Below are 23,107 nucleotides of genomic sequence, written 5' to 3' on the forward strand. Positions count from 1 at the left end.
ACTCCTTGATGAGCCAGTCGTCCAGGTAAGGGAACACCTGGAGGCCGTGGTTCCTGAGAGCAGCGGCCATCACTACTAGGCACTTGAAGACTCTGGGGGATGAGGCCAGGCTGAAGGGGAACACTCGGTATTGCAGATGAAGATTTCCCACCCGAAATCTGAGAAATTGGCGGGAGGCCGGATGGATGGGGATGTGAGTTTAGGCCTCCTTCAGATCCATAGAGCATAACCAGTCGTTCTGCTCGATGAGGGGGTACAGGGATGCCAGGGTCAACATACGAAACTTTTCTTTGACCAGAAATTTGTTGAGCACCCTGAGGTCCAAGACGGGTCGCAGATCGCCCATCTTCTTCGGAACAAGGAAGTACCGGGAGTAAAACCCCCTTTTCTGTTGATCCCGAGGGATCGGCTCGACAGCCCCAAGCTGCAGCAAGGCCTGGGCTTCCTCAAGAAGAAGATCGGTCTGTGTCAAGTTGGAAGGATACTCTCTTGGAGGGTGTTCTGGAGGAACCTGGTGGAATTGAAGGGAGTATCCCTCCTTGACGATGGTGAGGACCCAGAGGTCGGTGGTGATAGACATCCATTGGTGGAAAAAATGATGGATGCGACCTCCGATAGGTAGAATCACTGAACATGGCAGAGCGACAGAGGTTGTGCCCTCTTTGAGACAGTCAAAAGGGCTGAGGAGCCTTAGGGACAGCAGATGGTTGAGGCTTTTGCTGATGTTTCTGCGGGTGCTGCCTCTCACAGGCTGTCGGATGGGGGGAGCCTGTTTCAGGGGGTAACGCCGCTGGTAGATCAACAGTGGGCGAGATTGACGAGGAGCAGGCCTGGGTTTCGGATGCAGTATGGACTGGAAGGACTTCTCATGGTCCGAGAGCTTCTTGGTTACTGCCTCGATGGACTCATCAAAGAGGTCAGAGCCGGCGCATGGAACATTGGCAAGCCTGTCCTGGAGGTTGGGGTCCATGTCGATGGTCCGCAGCCACGCCAGCCGGCGCATAGCCACCGAACATGCTGCGGCCCGAGCTGCCAGCTCGAAGGCATCGTAGGAGGATTGCATAAGCTGTACCCGAAGTTGGGATAACGAGGCCAGCGCCCCCTGGTACTCGAAATGCACCCTAGGATCCACGTAGGGCATAAACTTCTGGAGTACGGACAAAAGAAACTCCAAATATGTTGTGAAGTGGAAGTTGTAATTCAGAACTCTCGAGGCCATCATGGAGTTCTGGTAAACTCTCCTGCCGAACCGGTCCATGGTCTTTCCCTCTCTATCAGGTGGGACGGAGGCGTAGACCTGGGAGGGATGGGACCGCTTCAGTGAGGACTCCACCAAAAGGGATTGATGGGAGAGCCACGAGCCGTCAAACCCCTTACGATGGACAGTGCGGTATCTGGTGTCCAATTTACTCGGCACTGCAGTGATCGAATAAGGTGTCTCGAGGCACCGTGCGAAGGTATGGTCCAGCAGCTTGTGTAAGGGAAGCTTGAGGGACTCCGCAGGTGGTTGAGGGAGGCGCATAGTCTCGAGGTATTCTTTTGAGAATTTGGACCCCGTATCCAGGGGGATGTCCATGTCATCAGCCATCTGTCGAAGGACGAGAAGAACAATTGGTCGGCTGTTGCAGGGCCCCGGAGCGGGCTCGATGAGGTCGAGGCCTCCAGTTCCATTGGGGACAGGGATCGAGAAAGTGAGAGAGATCCCATCGTGTCCTCCAGCTCTGGCATCGGTGGGGGGGAGTAGTAGTCGGTGGCGAATACTCCAGGTATGCTTGCTTCCGATGAGGCGAGGCCTGCCTGGACGAGTGCCTCGAGGAATGCCTCGATCGGTGATGCGGACTGTGTCGAGAGGTTGGCCTCGATGGGCGAGGCGAGTAGGTCTTCGCTGAGGCCCCCAGGTAGTGGATGGGGCTGGAAGCACTCGATCGAAGCAGGAGTGGGAGCTGTAGAGGCTCGAACCCCGTTGGGGTGATCGGCTCCAATGGAGGCACTCGCAAAGACTCTGCTCCTTGCATCGATTGAATCGGCTCCAATGGAGGCACTTGCAAAGACTCTGCTCCTTGCATCAAGTGAATCGGTTCCAACGGAGGCACTCACAAAGACTCTGCTCCTTGCATCGAGTGTATCGGTTCCAATGGAGGCATGGGCAAAGACTCTGCTCCTTGCGATGCATGCGTTGTTGCCAGACCAGACACTCGCAGAGACTCTGCTCCCTGTTGAGAGTGTGTTCCCCGCTGAAGCACTGGAGGGGGCTCGACCCCGCGGGAGGCCTCCACGTGCCCAGGCTGGATTTGGGAAAGAAGCTGAGGCCCCATCGTGGTAAAGAGCTCGATGAATTGCTTCTGTAGCATGGTCTGGAACGAGACCGGCAAGGACAGTTCCGCATCTGCGTGGGCCACGCGTTCCCTCGGAGCAGTGTGTGAGTGCTTGGACTTGGCCTTGGGCACTTTTAACACTACTGGGGGAATGGGCTGCTGGGCTACCTGACCTGAGGAAGGCATTGCAGCAGGTGCCGGAGTCTGAGCCGGGACAAATAAGGCGGGCTTGATGAGACTCGGCGCCGCAGAGGTAATAGGCTTTGGAGTTGCGCATGATGTCGAAGGCGAAGGTCCCTTCATGGTCAATGGCTCCGTTGAGGACTCCATGAACAGCGATTCCCACAAGACGCAACGGCGCTTGAAAGCACGTGCGGTGAGTGTGAAGCAAGACCGGCACGATTTCGGAAGATGTTCAGGCCCGAGGCACCGAACACAGCATCGATGAGGGTCCGTTAGCGAAATCGCGCGCTGGCACTTGTCACTCTTTTTAAAACCGGTGATAGGCCGGGACATAGGCCGAAAAAGCTCCGCCGCAAGAGTGAAGCCGCGGGGCTGCGGCCACATGGCCTGCCCGGTCGAACGGAACAATGAAATTTTTTTTTTTTTTTTAAAAACAATAAAACACGACGAAAATCAGCGATTAGGATCAATTAAAACCAAAACCGCGGACTTAGAAGGCACAAGTGAAGAAAACTTTGCGCAGAGAGTCGAAGACGGACTTCTCGGCTCCGCAGAAAAGTAAGAACTGAGGAGACGCGTCCTGGTCTGGGTGGGAAGGCACTCGCGCATTCGCGGTGCGGGCGACTTGAAACTTCGAGTTTTTCTTCAAAGAAGCGTCCGCATCAGGGCTCCGTTGAATCACGTCACCCATTAGTGAGAATACCTGCCTGCTTGTCCTGGGATAAAAAGTTTTACCTCATGCAAAATTGTCATCAATAATAATAAAACACTAGAGAGCGCATGCGCTCTCAAAAATTCGTGTGTCCTGGCGCTGTGAGGTGTGCTTCTGTGGCAACATTCTAATTGACACCTCATGGCGCTTGCAGGGGCTGGAGGCGCATGCGCGCGACTGTGCTCTCTATAAACCTCCCGGCTCCAGCGGAGTAGGCAGCACCAGTGGCAGCAAACGAGTGGTGGATAGCAGCCCCGCTCCGGCCGTTGACCCTCCACAAACCTCCCGGCTCCAGCGGCGTAGGCAGCACTATAAACACGCTACTTCGCGCCCTTCTCTGCCGAGTTCCTCTGCTGCGTCTCTGATGACATCATCGGAGACAGACGCAGCAGAGGAAATCGGCAGTAGAAGGCCGCGAAGCAGCGTGTTTAAAGTGCTGCCTACGCAGCTGGAGCCCCAAGGTTTGTCGGCGGTGGGAGGGTCAGGAGCAGGCCAGATCGAGCAGGACAACGGCAGTAAAAGAAGGGGCAGGGGCCAAACGGAGCAGGGAAGAGAAGGGAAGAAAAGGGAAAGGGGGGTGGGGGAAAATGTTGCTACTGCTTCTGCACAGGAAAGGGGGGATAGGAGGGAAATGCTGTTGCTGCTGTATAGGGAAGTAGGATGGAAATGCTGCTGCACAGGGAAATGGGGAAAAATGACAGACAGACAGCGGGAGGGAGGGAGACAGAAAGAAAGAAAGACACAGGGGCAGGGAGAGGGACAGAAAGACAGACAGAGAAAGGGGGCCAGAGAGAGAGTCAGTGGGAGAGGGAAAGGGGGCTGCTTTGGGGGGAGTGGTGTGCTTGGGGCAAACAGCTTTGCTCTGGGGGGAAGACAGAAGGGGCCATGGAGAGACAGGGAGAGGGAAAGGGGGCTGCTTTGGGGGGGAGGGGTGTGCTGGGGGGGAGACAGAAGGGGCCATGGAGAGATAGGGAAAGGGGGCTGCTTTGGGGGGAGGTGTGCTGGGGACAGACAGCTTTGCTCTGGGGGGGAAGACAAAAGAGGGCCATGGAGAGATATTTGGGGGGGAGGTGGGTGCTGAGGGCAGACAGCTTTGCTCGGGGGGGAGGGGAAGACAGAAGGATACAGACAGCAGCCAAGGAGAGAGAGGTAAAGAAAGACAGACAGACACATCTATTCTAGCACCCGTTAATGTAACGGGCTTAAAGACTAGTTTCTTTAATAAGACATTAACTATTTTTTCTGAGGCTCTCAAAGTACCTACAAATCCAAAATGTGGCCCTGCAAAGGGTTTGAGTTTGAGACCACTGCTCTGAGCAAATTCCATTTACCACCACCCTCTGTCACCTGTCACTCAACCAGTTTCTAATCCAATTCACCACTTTGGGTCCTAAATTCAATCCTCTCAGCTTATTCAAGTCTTTTGTGAGAAGCTAAATCAAAAGCTTTGCTGAAATTCAAGTAGATTACAGCTAGTACATGACCTTAATTTTTTCGTCACCCAGTCAAAGAAATTATCTTGAATGTTTTTCGGCTGTTTGTGTCATTTAGTAATGGTGGTTTCTCTAGCTACATAAGAACATAAGAGTTGCCATACTTGGACAGACTGAAGGTCCATCAAGCCCAGTATCCTGTTTCCAGCAGTGGCCTACCCAGGTCACAAGAATCTGGCAAGATCCCAAAGCGCAACTGCTTGTCCTAGGAATAAGTAGTGGATTTCCCATCTTATTGACTTTTCTTTTAGGAAATTATCCAAACCTTTTTTAAACCCCAACTGCTTTCACCACATACTCTGGCAACAAATTCCAGAGTTTAATTACACACTGAGTGAAGAAATATTTTCTCTGGTTTGTTTTAAATCACTACTTAGTAGCTTCAGCGCATGCCTCCTAGTCCTAATATTTTTGGAAAGAATGAACAAGGGATTCACATCCTTGTTTGCTGGTGGCAGCATGTTTTACATCCTCTTCCTTCCCCCTAGGCTCCTGTTTTGTTTAAATTGCAATTTTGCTTTTTGTTCTTTTCCTTGTGCTTTGTTTCTTAACCCCCACTTTTCGCATTTTACTTTACAAACCACTTACACAGAGTTTTCCTTTGTAGTATATCAAATAAACTTGAAATCTTTATGCCTTGTGGACAATTCCAGGTTAGCCCAGGGAAGAATCTTTTCCTGTTGCTCCTTTTTTCATATTAATAAAGCTAATATACAAATGCACAATTCCCTGGTGTTCCTTGGTAAGTTAAATTGTGCTTCTAGAAAAATTTATTGGTGTAGATTCACAGCATTCTGATATGCACTTGATGACATACTGTAACAAGAATTATTACCAACAGCATTTTTAAAATATCTCTGCAAGAATATTTGATTTGATGATTTGATATTCCACCTTTCACACACGTTTTAAGGCAGTTTATAATGTTATGCTGTTAGCTGAGCAAATCTTATTTATCAATGATAGTGAGGGATTGAGAAGGCAAAGCAGTTTGGTAAGGAGGGGAACAATGTGGGTTGAAATTTCCTATCCCATCTTTCCAATTTTGGGATAGAGGCCTGAAGGGAAAGTTACATCCAGGCAATCTGACCCATTTTCCTCTAGTGCAGTGGTCTCAAATTTACAGCCTGCCAGGTACTATTTTGAGGCCCTCGGTATGTTTATTATAATCACAAAAGTAAAATAAAACAGTTTCTTGATCATATGTCTCTTTAGTTATAAATTACAATATTAAGACTTAGCAAAAGGAAAGATTTATAAACTATAAAGTGTACCTCATGCAAAATTGTCATTCTTAATAATAAAACCCTTACCGCACATGCGCAGTAGAAAATCTGTGATCCCTGCATCCGTGAGATCTGACTCCATACCCTATTCGATTTCTGGTGCATGTGGGTGGAGTCTGGTGGCTTGATTTGCCGACGTCGATTCCAGCCTAGGGCCTTCCTCGCTGCCGGGTCCTGCTCCTGCCTTCGCCCAAAAAGAAAGTAGGACCGAAGCAAGCAGGAGCAGCGACCTACTGCTGCCGACCGCTGTGTGAGACCCAGGAAGAGAGGGGGGGATGAGAAACGCTACTGATGGCTGGCCTACTACAGGACAGTGGGAGCAGGGAAGGGGTGCTGCTGGACAGGGGGAAGGGAAAAGGGCTATTGCTGGACAGGGAGAACGGAATGGGTGCTGCTGGACAGGGGGGAGGTAAAAGGAAGAGAGAAGGGCTACTGCAGGACAGGGGGAGCAGGCAAGGGGTGCTGCTGCTGCACAGGGAAGTGGGGGGGAGAGAGAAAGGGGGCCAGGGAGCAATCTTGGTTTGCTCTGGAGGGGGAGACAGAAGGGGGCCACAGAGAGAGACAGAAAGAAAGGCAGGCAGGCAGGCAGTCATGGCACCACAGAGAGTGACAGGCAGCCAGTGCACAAGAACGAAAGACAGACGCACACAGAAAGACAGCGGGCAGGGAGAGAGACAGAAAGCAAGAAAGAAAGAATGACAGACAGGGAGACAGAAGCTTAGGAGAGAGAGACAAAGAAGAAAAAAACTGGACAGGCAGCCAGCAGCCAAGGAGAGAGAGAGAAAGAAAAAAAGAGACAGCTCACACAGTAAATTTTCATTAAATTTTGTGATCTGTTAAGTCTACACATCTATTCTAGCACCCATTAATCTAACGGGCTTAAACACTAGTTTCTTTAATAAGACATTAACTATTTTTTCAGAGACCCTCCAAGTACCTACAAATCCAAAATGTGTATCTAGATTTTCAGAAAGCTTTTAATAAAGTTCCTCACAAGAGGCTCCTGAGAAAATTAAAGTGCCATGGGATAGGTGGCAAAGTTCAGTTGAGGATTAGGAATTGGTTATAGGATAAAAATCAGAGGGTAGGATTAAATGGTAATTTTTCTCAATGGAGGAGAGTGAATAGTGGAGTGCTGCAGGGGTCTGTACTAGGACCGGTGCTATTTAACTTATTTATAAATGATCTGGAAATTGGAACAACAAGTGAGGTGACTAAATTTACAGATGACACTAAACTGTTCAAAGTTGTTAAAACGCATGCGGATTATGAAAAATTGCAGGCGGACCTTAGGATATTGGAAGACTGGGCATTCAAATGGCAGATGAAATTTAATGTAGACAAATGCAAAGTGATGCACTTTGGGAAGAATAACCTGAACCACAGTTACCGGATGCTAGGGTCCACCTTGGGGATTAGCGCCCAAGAAAAGGATCTGGGTATCATCGTAGACAATATGATGAAACCTTACGCCCAATGTGAGGCAGTGGCCAAAAAAGCAAACAGGATGCTAGGAATTATTAAATAAGGGATGGTTAACAAGACTAAGAATGTTATAATGCCCCTGCATCGCTCCATGGTGTGACCTCATGTGGAGTATTGCGTTCAATTCTGGTCTCCTTATCTCAAGAAAGATATAGTGCCGCTAGAAAATGTTAAAAGAAGAGCGATCAAGATGGTAAAGGGGATGGAACTCTTCTCATATGAGGAAAGACTAAAATGGTTAGGGCTCTTCAGCTTGGAAAAGAGATGGCTGAGGGGAGATATGATTGAAGTCTACAAAATCCTGAGTGGAGTAGAAATGGGTACAAGTGGATCGATTTTTCACTCTGTCAAAAATTACAAAGACTAGGGGACACTCGAAGTTACAGGGAAATACTTTTAAAACCAATAGGAGGAAACTTTTTTCACTCAGAGAATAGTTAAGCTCTGGAACCACAGAGCAGAACAGAGACACTTTTGAGCAACTTGCTTGGAACCCCCCCCCCCCCCCAACAAAACCGAGGGGGCAGGAGCAGCTTCCTGTGAAGGAGGTGGAGTTCAAAGATGGTTGACAGTATTCTGTAAGCAACCTGCGGGTTCAGATAAAAAACCCTAGCATTTAGAACTACTAAACAAATTAGTAGTATCTAACCACACTAGCTGTTTCTTGTATAATAGACGTACCAGTTTAGATATTTGCCCTGAAAACCCATTTTCTCAAGCACTGTGTACATGAATGGACATTGCACCTTATTAAATGCCTTTTTAGCATCTACCGAAAGCATTAGTATAGATGTGTTTTCATTTCTAACCTGTTATATTAAATGTTCAACAATATCCCTACTGCATTATGTTTGCCTTCCAACTATAAAGTCTGCCTGGTCTTCATGAATTAACTGCAGTGTACAAAGATTTTGGTGAATATCTTGTAGACCTTTCCCTACAACGAGAATGGTCTGTATGAACCACAAGCAACTGGATCTTTCTCCAGCTTTGGGAAGACCATCACCACTACTAATCACCAAGAATGGGGTAAAGCTGTTGAGCCATCTAATGATTACAAGACCCTGAGCAGCAGAGATGCCAAGATCCTCAAAGCTTTTATAACATTTATCAGTGAATCCATCTAATCCCAGGGGTTTTACCATGAGGGAGATTTTTAGTGGCCCACAAGATCTCATCTAACTCGGTGGGCATAGAAACTGGTTGGCCTTTGCCGTCGTTAATTGAGGCAGCCCAACAGCCTCTAAATATTGATTTCTTTCTGCTGAGGTACTTCCCCTGGTTTAAATAAGGCTTTAAAGAAGCATACAAATATGTCCAGTATATATTTGGTAGTGGACTGAAGGGCCTGCTTTTCATCAGCGATTGAACGTAAGAATATAAGCAGTGCCTTTGCTGGATCAGACCAGAGGTCTATCATGCCCAGCAGTCCACTCACGCGGCGGCCCATCAGGTCCAGGACCTGTATAGTAATCCTCTATATATACCCTTCTATCCCTTTTTCCTTCAGGAATCATCTAATCTCTACTGTCCTCTGTCCTATCACACCCTCTGGAAGCGCATTCCAGGTGTCCATCACCCTTTGGGTGAAGAACTTCCTAGCATTGGTTCTGAATCTGTCCCCTCTTAATTTTTCCGAATGCCCTCTCGTTCTTGTAGTTTTCGAAAGTTTGAAGAACCTGTCCCTCTCCACTTTCTCTATGCCCTTCATGATCGTGTAAGTCTCTATCATGTTCCCTCTAAGCCTCCGCTTTTCCAGGGAGAAGAGCCCCAGTTTCTCTAATCTTTCAGCATATGAAAGGTTTTCCATACCTTTTATCAATCGTGTCGCTCTTTTCTGTACCCTCTCGAGTATCGCCATATCCTTCTTAAGGTACGGCGACCAATATTGGACGCAGTATTCCAGATGCACCATCGCCCGTTACAACGGCAGGATTACTCCTTTCGTTCTGGTTGTAATACCTTTGTGTTGTACTTGCTTTTTCAGCTTTTGGACTCTAGTTAACATGGTTAACTAGTTAACACAATATTTTAAATGGATGCAATTGAAGCAAGCCATTCAGGTAGGGTTCCCTGAATGGAAAGATCTTAATACCCAATATAGTTTGCAAGTTTTATGTTTCCAGGCGGATTTCTTGGGACACCAAGCCGCAAAATGGTATAAATTAATATATGGATTTCTAAATAAAAAAAAGAAAACTGGACTTAGGGATATTTGGAGCATTGAGATTGGACAGACAATTTCTGCATCTCAATGGCCAAGATTCTGGTCCTGGAGATTAAGATTAACAAAGTCAGCATCTATGAGTCAAACATGGATATTTTTATTACATAGAGTGTTATGGACCCCGACGCGCTTGCAAAAAATAGATAATACTAGATCTAATAGATGCTGGCATTGTAAAATAGAAGTAGGGACATTAGATCATTTAATTTTTTTTTGTCTTTGCATAAAAGCCTTTTGGAATTTAATTTGGCCCCAAATTAACATATTACTAGAAAATCATATTGGTCTCTCATATGATACCATATTATTTGGTACTGCAATGAGAACACAAAGTCCAATATCAGCAAACAATAACAAATTGCTTTTAATATTGACAGGAGTTGCCATGCAGCAAATCACACAAAATTGGAAGGATTATACCAAGCTAAATTATACATTCTGGTGGAACTCGGTGTGTCACATTTACAAAATGGAGAAAATATTGGCATTACAACAAGGAAATATAAAAAATTTTAAGAAAATATGGGATCCATTGACAAAATATTCTAAAGATCAGATATCTTAACACATTGATAATAATAATATAGGGTTAGGGAGGGAAATATAGAAATTAATATGAGGAAAAATGAAAAAACAAATAACAGGGGAAAGGGATTCAATATATATGATATGATATTGTACATACAACTATAATTATTATAAACTAAATATTATGCTATTCATTTATTGTAAGAATGAAAATTTTATAAATAAAAATTAAAAAAAAAACAAAACACATGGTTTCCAAATTCAAAGAGTTCTTGGTATACTTTTTGTAAATTTTCTAAGATCTCAGCCAGCTGCAGGTCATTAAGCTCAAAACAAATGTGCAGGCACTCTTCGAGCCAAGCAAGTATATTCCCCCTTTCATGCAAGGCTTCTAGACTACTAATTTGCTGATGAATTGTGCTTCCCTGGCTATATGGGTCACCCTAAGATGTGCTCACAGTGCTATAAGTTTCCCCCATAAAGTTACAGGATCCATATCTACAAAATCATTGAACTTAATGTGTTCCATTAGTTCTTTTTTCCAGTTACCGTATTTTTTGCTCCATAAGACGCACTTTTCCACCCAAAAAAGTGGGTGGAAAAAAGGGTGTGTCCTATGGAGCGAATACCCAACACCCCCCCCCCTTTCCCGGTTACCTTATTTTAATTTTGGTGCCCTCCCTCGCTTACCATAATGGGGTTATATGGGGACAGCAGGTAGATATTCTCACATGTGGGTGGCGTCATCCACAGAGCCCAGTACAGACAGTATGAAAAGTGAAATGTCAATAAGTTTTAAGAAACTTCACAAGTGCCTTCCCGCCCGTTGTAAGCTCGCGGTACCTCAGTTCAGGAAGCAAGCTAAGAAGACAACCTGGGGAAGTGGTAAGGATGTGAGAATATCTGCCTGCTGTCCCTGGATAACACCTGTTATGGTAAGTAACTGTACTTTATCCTAGGACAAGCAGGCAGTATATTCTCACATGTGGGACTTCCTAGCTTATTGAAATGGGATGGAGGAGGGAGGTGGCTCAACTAAGATGGTGGCTGGTTACTGGAGCTGAGACGCCATTGATTTGCTGGGGAGCATATTTCTTACCATTTTTCATGGTTAAAGGGAAATCCAAACCTCGGGTTCTCCCGGAGGAATCTTCGGTGGCAGCAGGCCTGATGGATGCTTTTTTCCAGCGTGGTGCTCAAACATGCGAGTCGGAGTTTTCTTCGGCTGCGAGAGGCATGCAAGCTGAAGCGTTGGCACCCTCTCTCGAAGAAGCATCTCTATCTCTGGAAGAGCGGAGTCCTCCGAGTCACCCTGGGGCGTCGGAAAAGGAGGAGGAGGAGAGAACGTCCCAGAGTGTTCTCTTTCCCAATCAGCTGAGTGCGGTGGTCGACTCAGCAGGAGCAGTAGAAAAGCTTATTCATCCATCAGAGCACTTGGAGGAGTTGAAGCAGCAAATTCCTCAGGATTTTCTTAAGCTGAATTCATCTCCTGTTGAGGCTACAGGTACTTTATTTCCATCAGAGGGTCTTGGTTTAGAGCACAGGTGTCAAAGTCGGTCCTCGAGGGCCAGAATCCAGTCGGGTTTTCAGGATTTCCCCAATGAATCTGCATGAGATCTATTTGCATGCACTGCTTTCATTGGGGAAATCCAGAAAACCCGACTGGATTCCGGCCCTTGAGGAGGGACTTTGACACCCCTGGTTTAGAGCAAAGGTGTGAAACTCAAGGCCCGTGGGGTAAATCTGGCCCACCTAGTCATTTTAAGCGGCCCGCGGTCCAATACCCCCAATGTTACCTTGTGGCCAGCTCTCTCCTCCTCACAGCCATAGTGTGTATGGAGCCGTGTGTAGCGGCTCCTTGTGCGTTCCACACCTCATCCAGAAGCATTTCCTCTGACGTTGTTCAGTGAAGTTAAGTTTGAGAGCCCAATCAGCTACACCTTTATTTTCCTTTGTACACATTAACTAGTAAAGTTTCAGTTAAGTCACAGCTGTCCTTCCTTATTATTAAGGACTAACTATACAAGCCGGAATACTTGATTCCTGAGGTTTTTCTGTATCTTTGAATTTATGGAAGGATGTTTCCTGATATATTTGCTTATTTGATGTATTCATTTCCATTTTCAAAGATGTCAAAACTGGTAATGTATTATTTCTTTGTTTTTGACTATGTTCTGTCAAATGGATGAAATGCAAATAAAGAATTAAAACAACAACAAACAAAAAAAAAGAAATGGAATGGAGGGAGAGTTAGCCATTAGAAAGAAAACAAATTCTGTAATACTGCTTGGCTGAAACGACCATCTCGTCTGGAATAGGATTCTAGAAGTGAGATGTGAATGTGTGAATTGAGGACCAAGTAGCTGCTTGGCAGATTTCATCAATAGAAGAAAGTTAAAAAAAAAAAAACTACTGAAGCTGCCATAGCTCAGACTTTGTGTGATGTTAACACATCCTTCGAGCTGCAGCCCAGCCTGAGCATAGCAGAAGAAATACAAGCCGCTAGCCATGCGGAAATAGTTCTTTTGGTAACAGGCTTACCCAATCTGTTAGGATCAAAGGAGATGAACAGTTGAGATTATGTCCTGTGTAGTTTAGTTCGCTGGCATGAATTAAGTGTAAAAAAGCCTGAAGACACCATCCCTGCCAGTGGATGCAAAAGGCAAAAGGAAGCAAAAGGAGAAATTAGGTTCTTACCTGCTAATTTACTTTATTTTAGCTTCTCCAGACCAGTAGAGGTTAATTTTTACGAATGGGTATATATCCAATCATGACCAGCAGGTGGAGACTGAAAACAAAACTGTGGAATAGTATATAAGATATTCCCTTCTCTATTCTCATCAGTCTGCCAAATAGTCAAGCAGAACTAAGAACTGAAAATAGAAAGAAATAACACTCCGAACAGGAGTAACAACTAACATACCGAAATGCTGTTGGAAAATGCAGAGGAGAGATACCAGAAGGAAAACGTCCCCACAGCTCATCAGCTAAGCCAGCCGAGCCACAGCCGCTATTCAAAATACTAGAACCCGCAGCAAAAAACAAAAATGCCCATGCAGGAGCCCCAACACAACAACAACATACAGGGTGGGGACCTCTCCCCATTCCTGTCCAAACTTCACTGGCTCCCAGTTCACTCCAGAGTCCTCTTTAAATGTGCCTGTTTAGCCTTCAAGATCCTACATGGCATCCTCCCTCCCGTTATCCCACTCTTCTGGAATTCCTCTAACCTTAATTCCACTAGATCCTCCCAAAAACTGAAACTATAATTCCCCTCTACAAAAGGTATATCAAGCGTAGGAAAACTAGGAACATCCCTCCCCTTTAGAACCACAGAACTCTGGAATAACCTCACATCCCCGCTCAGAGTTTCAAGTTCCCTCCAATCCTTCCGCAAACACCTGAAAACTTGGCTCTTTTCAAAAATCTAACACTTCCCGCTTTTTGGTTCCCTGTCCCTCTTTATCTTCCTAGCTCCTTTCCTATAACCCTTCATTGTAGTTCCTTTTCAACCTAACCCTGTAAATCGTGCCGAACTCTACGCTTGTGGAGATGGCGCGGTATACAAACCTAAGGTTTAGTTTAGTTTAGTTTACTGGTCTGGAGAAGCTAAAAGAAAGTAAATTAGCAGGTAAAAACCTAATTTCTTCTTCTTTAGCACTCTCCAGACCAGTAGAGGTTAATCTTTACGAATGGGACGTACCAAAGCAGTTCCCATAACGAGAGGGACCACCGAAGGGCCGACACCAGAACACGCTCACCGAACACCGAGTCCCGATGTGCCTGAACATCTACCCGGTAGTGTCTGACAAAGGAATGCAAGGAAGACCAAACCGCAGCTTTACAAATATCCACTGAAGGCACGAGCGAAGACTCAGCCCAAGAAGCCGCCTGACCCCGAGTGGAATGAGCCTTGAGAAACTCCGGAACAGGCTTCTGCCTCAGAAGATAAGCGGAAGCAATAGTCTCCTTGATCCAGCGCATAATAGTAGCCTTAGAAGCACCAACCCCCCTACGAGGACCCGCCAGAAGGACAAAGAGATGATCTGATTTCCTGATCTCCTAGGTCCGCTGCACATAAGAGTGAAGGACCCGACCGACATCCAACTTGCGCAGCTGTCTTTGCTCAGAAGAGCCCTCCCGACTACCCAACACCGGGAGAACTACAGATTGATTGACATGAAAAGGAGAAACTACTTTTGGCAGAAAAAAAGAAACAGGCCTCAAGACAACCCGCTCCCTAGAAAATTCCAAGAAGGGAGCCCTACAAGAAAAAGCCTGCAGCTCAGAAACACGTCTAGCTGAAGTAATGGCCACCAAGAAGACCGTCTTAAGAGTAAGGTCCTTCAAAGAGCAGCCGCCCAACGGTTCAAAAGGCGGGCGCACCAGAACAGACAGAACCAGATTGAGATTCCAAGAAAGAACAGAAGGCCGCACGGGAGGCCTGAGCAACTTGGCTGCCCGCAAAAAACAAATCACATCAGGAATGGCTGTCAAACGCTGACCTTTCACTAACCCACGAAAGGCTGCCAAGGCTGCAAGCTGAGCCCGGAAAGAAGACCAAGCCAGTCCCCTATCCAGGCCATCCTGCAAGAACTCAAGGATGGTAGGCAGGGAAGCGCGAAAAGGGACCACTCCCCGCACCTGGCACCACCCCTCAAAAAGACACCAAACCCGCACAAAAGCCCGAGAGGTAGAAAGCTTCCGGAACCCCAAGAGATCACCTTCTCTGAATATCCCTTCTTACCAAGGCGACCCCTTTCAAGACCCAAGCCGTAAGACAGAAGGGAGACGGGTCAAACATGGGAATGGTACCCTGCGTCAGAAGGTCGTCCAAGAGAGGCAGAGGAAGAGGATCCGCCACCAGATGCCTCACCAGATCCGTGTACCATGGACATCGAGGCCAATACAGAGCCACCAGAACCACCACACCCAGATGGTGAACAATGCGGAGAAGAACTCTGCCCACTAATGGCCAAGGAGGGAACACGTACAACCTCTGTTGGCCATGGTTGAACCAGAGCATCCAGACCCTTGGCCAGTCCGTCCCTGCGATGACTGAAGAAGCAGAGCACTTTGGTGTTGCTATTCATGGCCATCAGGTCCATCAGGGGCTGACCCCAATCCTGCACTATCAACTGAAAGGCCACGGGGCTGAGACACCACTCTCCGGGATCTAAGAAGTGACGACTGAGGAAGTCCCCCTGAACATTCTCCATCCCGGCTATGTCAGAGGTCGAGAGGTCCAGAAGGTGCGACTCCGCCCAAAGCATGAGCTGAGCCGCCTCCTGCACCACCTGAGCGCTCTTGGTGCCTCCCTAACGATTGACATAAGCCACTGCCGTGGCATTGTCCAACAGGACTCTGACCGACTTGCCCATTAAAAGGGAGCGGAAGGCTAACAGCGCCATATGGACGGCTCTGGTCTCCAACACGTTGATCAACCAGGATGCCTCCTCCGTGGACCAGGTGCCCTGAGCTGAGTGACCTAGACACTGAGCCCCCCCAACTGAGGAGACTGGCATCCTTGAGAAGCACCACCCACTGCGGTAGATCCAGAATCACTCCCTGAACCAGATGAGAGGTCTGGAGCCACCAATGAAGACTGCAGCGTGCCAAGCCTTGCAGAGGGACAGGGACATCCAAACTGTGCCTCTGGGGCAACCACCTCAGGAGCAGAGCATACTGAAGAGGACGCACGTGGGCCTGCGCCCACCTCACCATGTCCAGGGATGCCGCCATCGACCCCAAAACTTGGAGAAAATCCTGCGCCCGAGGACACCGGGATGCCATAAGAAGGAGAATCTGAGATTGCAATTTGCTTACCCGGGCTTCTAGAAGGAAGACCTTCCCCAAGAAGATGTTGAACAGAACCCCAAGGTACTCCGACTCTTGGAAAGGTTGACCACCCAGCCCAACGACCGGAGAAACTCCACCACCCGAGCTATAACCTGGGTGTTCTCCTGCAACGACTTCGCCCGAATGAACCAGTCGTCCAAGTAGGGGTGCACCAGAATGCCCTTCGACCGCAAGGCTGCCACGACGACCACCATCACATCGGTGAACGTCCAGGGAGCCGTGGCTAGGCCAAAGGGAAGTGCACAGAACTTAGAGTCCCAACCCAAGATCGCAAAGCAAAGGAAGCACTGATGAGAGGCCCAAATGGGAACATGCAAGTAGGCCTCCGTCAGATCGAGAGAAGTGAGAAACTTCCCCGGCTGAACCGCCAGAATAACAGACCACAATATCTCCATACGAAAAGAGGGAATCTTGAGAGCCCTTTTGACCCCCTTCAAATCCAGGATGGGCCGAAAGGTCCCCTCCTTCTTGGGCACCCCAAAATAAATCGAGTACTTACCGGTGCCGCAATCCTGAGGGGGCACTGGAACAACTGCTTCGAGATCTAGCAAGCGCTGAAGGGTCTGGCAAATGGCCTGCATCTTCCATGTTGCCTGACATGGAGAGGCTAGGAAAAGATCCGACAGAGATCGGGCAAACTCCAGGGCATAACCGTCTCGCACCACCTCCAGGACCCACTGATCGGACGTGATCTTGGCCCACTTGGGAAAAAAGTTACGCAGCCGGGCACCCACCGGAACCAAAGGGGGCGCCGGCAAGGCGTCAATGTGCAGGACGGGCAGCGGGGGAACCGGCTGATAAAACCGACCCAGGGAAAACCCCAAAGCCTGGAAAGAAGCAGTCCCATGCCCAGAGCGATACTTGTGGAACTCCCGCAGAAGCCCCCGGGCAGTGCCACCCCGAGACGCCGGACAGGCACAGTTCTCAGGCAGGCGGGGCACCTTAGAGTCCATCAGAATCTGAAGCAACTTATCCAAGTCCTCTCCAAACAAAAAAAAACCCCGAAAGGGAAATTTAGTAAGCTTAGCTTTAGACGCGGCATCCGCCGACCAAGCGCGAAGCCACAAAATACACCGCGCAGACACGCCAAAGGCCATAGACTTAGCCGAGATCCGCACCAAGTCATAAAGAGCATCTGAGAGGAACGAGGCAGCCATCTCAATCTTCACTACCAAGGACCAGTCATCAGACTCTCGATCCAGGACACGCTCAGCCCACCGAAACACGGTGCAAGCCACCAGCCCCCCACCAATAACCACCTGGACCCCAAAAGCAGAGGCCTGAAAATTCTGCTTAAGAATGGTCTCCAACTTACGCTCCTTAGAGTCCCATAAGGCAGAACTGCCCTCAACAGGCACGGTATGCCACTTTAATGTAGCCCGATCCCCCTCGGGATGGGATACAAACGAGCCATGGCGCGCGCCAACCAAACGGTGCCTCTGGCGATTTCAACTGTGCCAGTACAATATCCCGAATATCCTGATGCACAGGAAAAGAGCGGGAAACCATACAGATCCCCCTAAGTAGAGGGTCCCCCACACACGGAGTCTCTGATGGCGAATCTTCAAAATGCAACAACGAGGAAACCTGATGAATCAAGTCCGGTAGCTCATCCCTCTGAAAAAGGCACACTACAGACGCCTCTTCGCCGGGGGACAGGAATCCTGACAACCCGCCACCAGCGGCCGTCCCCTCAAGAAGGTCCTGAAAATCCTCAAAAGGGTCAAGATCCTCATCCAGGGCGACATGCTCCTCAGACCACAAATCCTCATCCCAAGACACCCGTGGGCGCTTGGACGAGGGAGAAGGAGGAGGGGACGCCAAAAAAGAAGAGGGAATCAAAGCCACAGGGGGTGCGGAGGAAACCCCACTCCCCGAAACCCCCTGGGTGCATATGGGACCCCAGTCGCCTGAAAATAGGCTCTGCATAAAGAAAAAAATTAAATCAGGAGAAAAAAACCCCGGGGGTCCCAAGGAACTCAGCAGAAACCTGCCCCTGTTTTTCCAATACATTGGGAAGGTCACCTGAGGTTGCAGACAAAATGGAGGGGCCAGACTGAGAAAATGGCGAAGTTCATAGAAACATAGAAATAGACGGCAGATAAGGGCCAGGGCCCATCTAGTCTGCCCACCCCAATGACCCTCCCCTACCTTTCTCTGTGAATAGATCCCACATGTCTATCCCATTTGGCCTTAAAATCAGGCACGCTGCTGGCCTCAATAACCTGAAGTGGAAGACTATTCCAGCAATCAACCACCCTTTCAGTGAAAAAGAATTTCCTGGTGTCCCCGTGCAGTTTCGCACCCCTGATTTTCCACGGATGCCCCCTTGCTGCCGCGGGACCCTTGAAAAAGAAGATATCTTCTTCCACCTCGATGCGGCCCGTGAGATACTTGAATGTTTCGATCATGTCACCCCTCTCTCTGCGTTCCTCGAGTGAATACAGCTACAACTTATCCAGCCGTTCCTCGTACGGGAGATCCTTGAGTCCCGAGAACATCCGGGTGGTCATTCTCTGGACCGACTTCAGTCTCAGCACATCCTTACGGTAATGCGGCCTCCAGAATTGTACACAGTATTCCAAGTGGGGCCTCACCATGGATCTATACAATGGCATAATGACTTCAGGCTTACGGCTGACGAAACTCCTGCGTATGCAACCTATGATTTGCCTTGCTTTGGATGAAGCTTGCTCCACTTGATTGGCAGTCTTCATGTTCTCACTGACGATCACCCCTAAGTATCGTTCTGCTTCAGTTCTTATTAGGATCTCGCCATTAAGGGTGTAAGTCTTGCATGGATTTTGGCTGCCCAGGTGCATGACATTGCATTTTTTGGCATTGAAGCCGAGTTGCCAGGACCTAGACAAGCGCTCCAGTAGGAGTAGGTCGTGCATCATGTTGTCGGACATTGAATTTATGTCTGTTGTGCTTTTGCCCACTACATTGCTTAGTTTGGCATCATCGGCGAATAATGTTATTTTACCTCGCAGCCCTTCTGCCAAATCTCTTATAAAGATGTTGAATAGGATCGGGCCCAGGACCGAGCCCTGCGGCACTCCACTGATTACCTCCGTCATTTCGGAGGGGGTGCCGTTCACCACTACCCTCTGAAGCCTACCTCCAAGCCAGTTCCCAACCCATTTTGTCAATGTGTCACCCGATCCTATAGAACTCATCTTGCTCAGCAACCTGAGGTGTGGTACGCTATCGAATGCTTTACTGAAGTCCAGGTATACGATGTCCAGGGACTCCCCAACATCCAGCTTCCTCGTCACCCAGTCAAAGAAGCTGATCAGGTTGGATTGGCAGGATCTCCCCTTAGTAAATCCATGTTGACGGGGATCCCGTAGATTCTCCTCGTTCAGGATCGTGTCCAATTGGCGTTTGATTAGAGTTTCCATTAGCTTGCTCACTATTGATGTGAGACTCACTGGTCTGTAGTTAGCAGCCTCCGTCCTGCATCCTTTTTTGTGGAGTGGAATGACGTTAGCCGTTTTCCAGTCCAATGGGACTTTACCTGTACTAAGGAAGAGATTGAAGAGCGCGGATAGCGGTTCCGCCAAGACATCACACAACTCCCTGAGCACCCTGGGGTGTAGGTTGACAGGCCCCATTGCCTTGTTAACCTTAAGCTTTGACAGCTCGCAGTAAACACCGCTGGGAGTAAATTCGAAATTACTAAATGGGTCATCTGCGTCAACCCTTGTCTGTAGCTGAGGGCCGAGTCCTGGCGCCTCGCGGGTGAAGACTGAGCAGAAGTATTCATTTAACAGTTGGGCTTTTTCCGAGTCCGCTTCTACATAGTCTCCATCTGGTTTCCTAAGACGTACTATCCCGCCTGAGTTCTTATTTCTGTCACTGATATACCTGAAGAAGGATTTATCTCCTTTCTGGATGTTCTTCGCTAGAGACTCCTCCATGTGGAATTTGGCCTCCCTAACTGCTGTTTTGATGTCTTTTGACTTGGCCAGATAGACTTCCCTAGAGTCCTGTTTCCCTGATTGTTTGTAAGAGATGAATGCTTTTTTCTTCTCCTTGATGAGGTCCGAAAACTCCGCAGAGAACCACTGTGGCTTATTGTTCCTTCGCCGTTTACTTACTGATTTAACATAGCGGTTTGTTGCTTCTTGTATGGTGGCTTTCAAAGTCGACCACATTTCTTCCACGTTATCGGTTTCTGCTTGGCTTTGTAGCGCCTGGTGAACGAAGTCTCCCATTTCTTTGAAGTTTGTGTCCTTGAATTTGAGGACCTTGGTCAGTGTGGTAGATTTAGTGAAACCTTTCCTGAGATTGAACCATACCATGTTGTGGTCACTGGAGGCCAATGTGTCGCCCACCGAGACCTCTGTGACACTTTCTCCATTGGTAAGTATCAGGTCCAGTATTGCCTGATCCCTTGTTGGTTCCAACACCAGTTGCCTGAGTCTTGCTCCCTTCATAGAGTTTAATAGCCTCCTGCTGCTGCCGGAAGCAGAGGAAAATGTGTCCCAATCCACATCAAGCATGTTGAAATCACCTAACAATACTGTGTCCCCACGCAAGGTGATATTCTCTATATAATTCCATATCTAGGTCATCCTTTTGTCTTGGGGGTCTCTATATTACGCCAAGATACAGGCATTTGTCCTTCCCTCTGGCTAAATTTACCCAAAGGGATTCCCCAGTGTAGTGGACATCTGTGATTCTGGTGACCTTAATGTCATCTTTAGTATATAATGCTACACCTCCTCCCATTTTGAATTCCAAGATCTTGTTTCCCAGGTACCACGTACCTCCAGGTTGTATGTTTGTTACGTCTCAGTGGGGATGTTCCCGCTTGAGCTACTTGGACACCTTTAGCATTATTCGCATGTTTTGTACTTTCCCTAGACCCAGAGTTACAACGTGCACCTATCCCGGACTCCCCAGACCCAGAACTACAGTGTGTTTCTATCCCAGACCAGAAATGTGTGTACCCTGTGGGGGTATTCCCGCTTGGGCTACTTGAACTCCTTTAGTACAATTTGCAATGTGTGTTCTCTCACTGGACCCAGAATTACAATGTGTACTCCCCCTAGACCCAGAATTACAATGTGTACTCCCCCTAGACCCAGAATTACAATGTGTACTCCCCCTAGACCCAGAATTACAATGTGTACTCCCCCTAGACCCAGAATTACAATGTGTACTCCCCCTAGACCCTGAATTACAATGTGTACTCCCCTTAGATCCAGAATTACAATGTGACCCAGAATTATAATGTGAGCTAACCCCAGACTCGAAAGTGTGTATACTCTCCCCTGACCCAGATCGGTGTTTACTTACCTTAGTCTCAAAAAAGTATTGGCAGCTTAGCTCGCCAGGTAGGTTGTTTGTGCCTGTACCCTCCCCCAACTTACCTAGTTTAAAGCCCTGTGTAGTAGGCGGGCTAGACAGTGTCCAAGGACGTTCTTCCCTCTTCTGGTCAGGTGTAACCCGTCTGGTCCCTGTAATCCTTGCAATGCCTCTCCATGGTGCAAGAACCCAAAGTTCATCTCCTTGCACCATCCCTGCAGCCAGTCGTTTGCCCTCTGGATGCGATCCTCCCTGGCACTGTTGCATCAGAGAAACCTTCTGCCCACACACACACGCGATACACGTAGGCTCCAGCGGCTTTCAACAAGTATTCTGAAAAAACCTTAAAACGTGCCAAGAAGGTAAGGGGGGAGGGAGATAGATTCGTAGGAAGGAGGGAGGGGGCCATGCGTGTTCCCTCCCTTAACTTTGGGGACAAGGCCATTCATTGATCCATGGGGCAGTGGATGGCCTTGTCCCCGCACCTGCAGTGAGCACCTTTTCCCCCTCCACCGTTTTGGTAGGTTACCCGTGGCTAGCAGCGGGGAACATCCACCGTATCATTCTCTAATGAGGAGGAGATGAAAACCTGGAGTGGATTCCTTCTGCATGGCTCACAAGCATGGGGAGAATACCCTACTGTCCAGGTTGATACATCAATTGCACTGGAAACCAGTATTACAAATTACACATGCCTAGAGTGCACCCCAAAGCAGCTAAATTTAGGCTCTGTAGTCTCTTCATTAAAGGCCAACTCCTGAAAACAGATTTCTAGCATCTTATCTCCTCCAAGCTTGGACATACTGACCTCCTGCAGACTTCCTCTTCCTTGGCGTTTCCAACTCTTCATCCTCACTCTCATTTTCTTTTTCTCTCTCTTTATTTGCAATAGACTCCATGTAACCCTCCGGATACTGGAAAGATCATGAAAGACAGGGTCATTATCACAATCTTGGTGTAAAATTAAGCTTCAAATCACTAACAAAATGCAAGAGACACCAACCTACTCTATATCAGAGATATGATTATAGGCCTAAGGATATGGAAGGTAGCGGAAAGGAAAAAATTTTGCTGCTGCAAACTAGGATACTGATGTAGTGTTACTGCCTCTTTGGATTACCATGTAAAGAACACTATTAGACAAACAAATCTGCCTTTCAATATAGCCATGTACGTGTGTTGCAGGAGGGGAACCACACACTAAATTTGCGAGTCAAGTCTAGAGTCTCCTTCACTACATGCATTAATGGGACATGGAATCACAGTCTGGATTAAGATCACACTATTAAAAAATCATGAACCAAACCTATAAAGCATAAAGTAGGCAGGAAGGGAATCAACTCTGATTCAGCGCGTTTGGTTATTCCCACCCCCCTCCTATTTAAGATACCCTGTTTCAGTGCCTTGGATTTCTCTTTGTATCTTTCCCCCCACAAAAAAAAAAGGTTGGGTGGGGGTGAAGCCGATTTACAGTGAGTGCACTAAAATGTAACATGTTAAATCATTGAGATATCCATGGACAAGAATCCACTCATTCTGGGGCAAATTGAGTGATCCTATAAGATGCTATAAGATGCTATAAGAAGGAAAGATTAGGCCTTATCTTTGCTAATCTCTAGTAAACCACACTATTCCTGAACAAATGGGTAGTCAATCCCATCTCACAAGATCTCTTGTATGAAGCTTAATTTGCATAGTTTTGC

At 47.8% G+C, this 23,107-nt stretch overlaps 1 protein-coding gene across 5 annotated transcripts in view; it reads right to left on the minus strand.

Moving 5' to 3' along the window:
* Nucleotides 1-23,107, minus strand: part of UHRF1 (ubiquitin like with PHD and ring finger domains 1) — a 226,991-nt gene that overhangs the window by 35,160 nt on the left and 168,724 nt on the right. For all 5 annotated transcript variants that reach the window (XM_033957186.1, XM_033957182.1, XM_033957184.1 and 2 more), the window contains one exon: nucleotides 22,213-22,318. In XM_033957186.1, coding sequence (XP_033813077.1) covers nucleotides 22,213-22,318 — 106 coding nt within the window. The remainder of the gene's footprint in view (nucleotides 1-22,212; nucleotides 22,319-23,107) is intronic.

Source organism: Geotrypetes seraphini, chromosome 8 (assembly GCF_902459505.1).
Source record: "Geotrypetes seraphini chromosome 8, aGeoSer1.1, whole genome shotgun sequence".
NCBI lineage: Eukaryota > Metazoa > Chordata > Amphibia > Gymnophiona > Dermophiidae > Geotrypetes > Geotrypetes seraphini.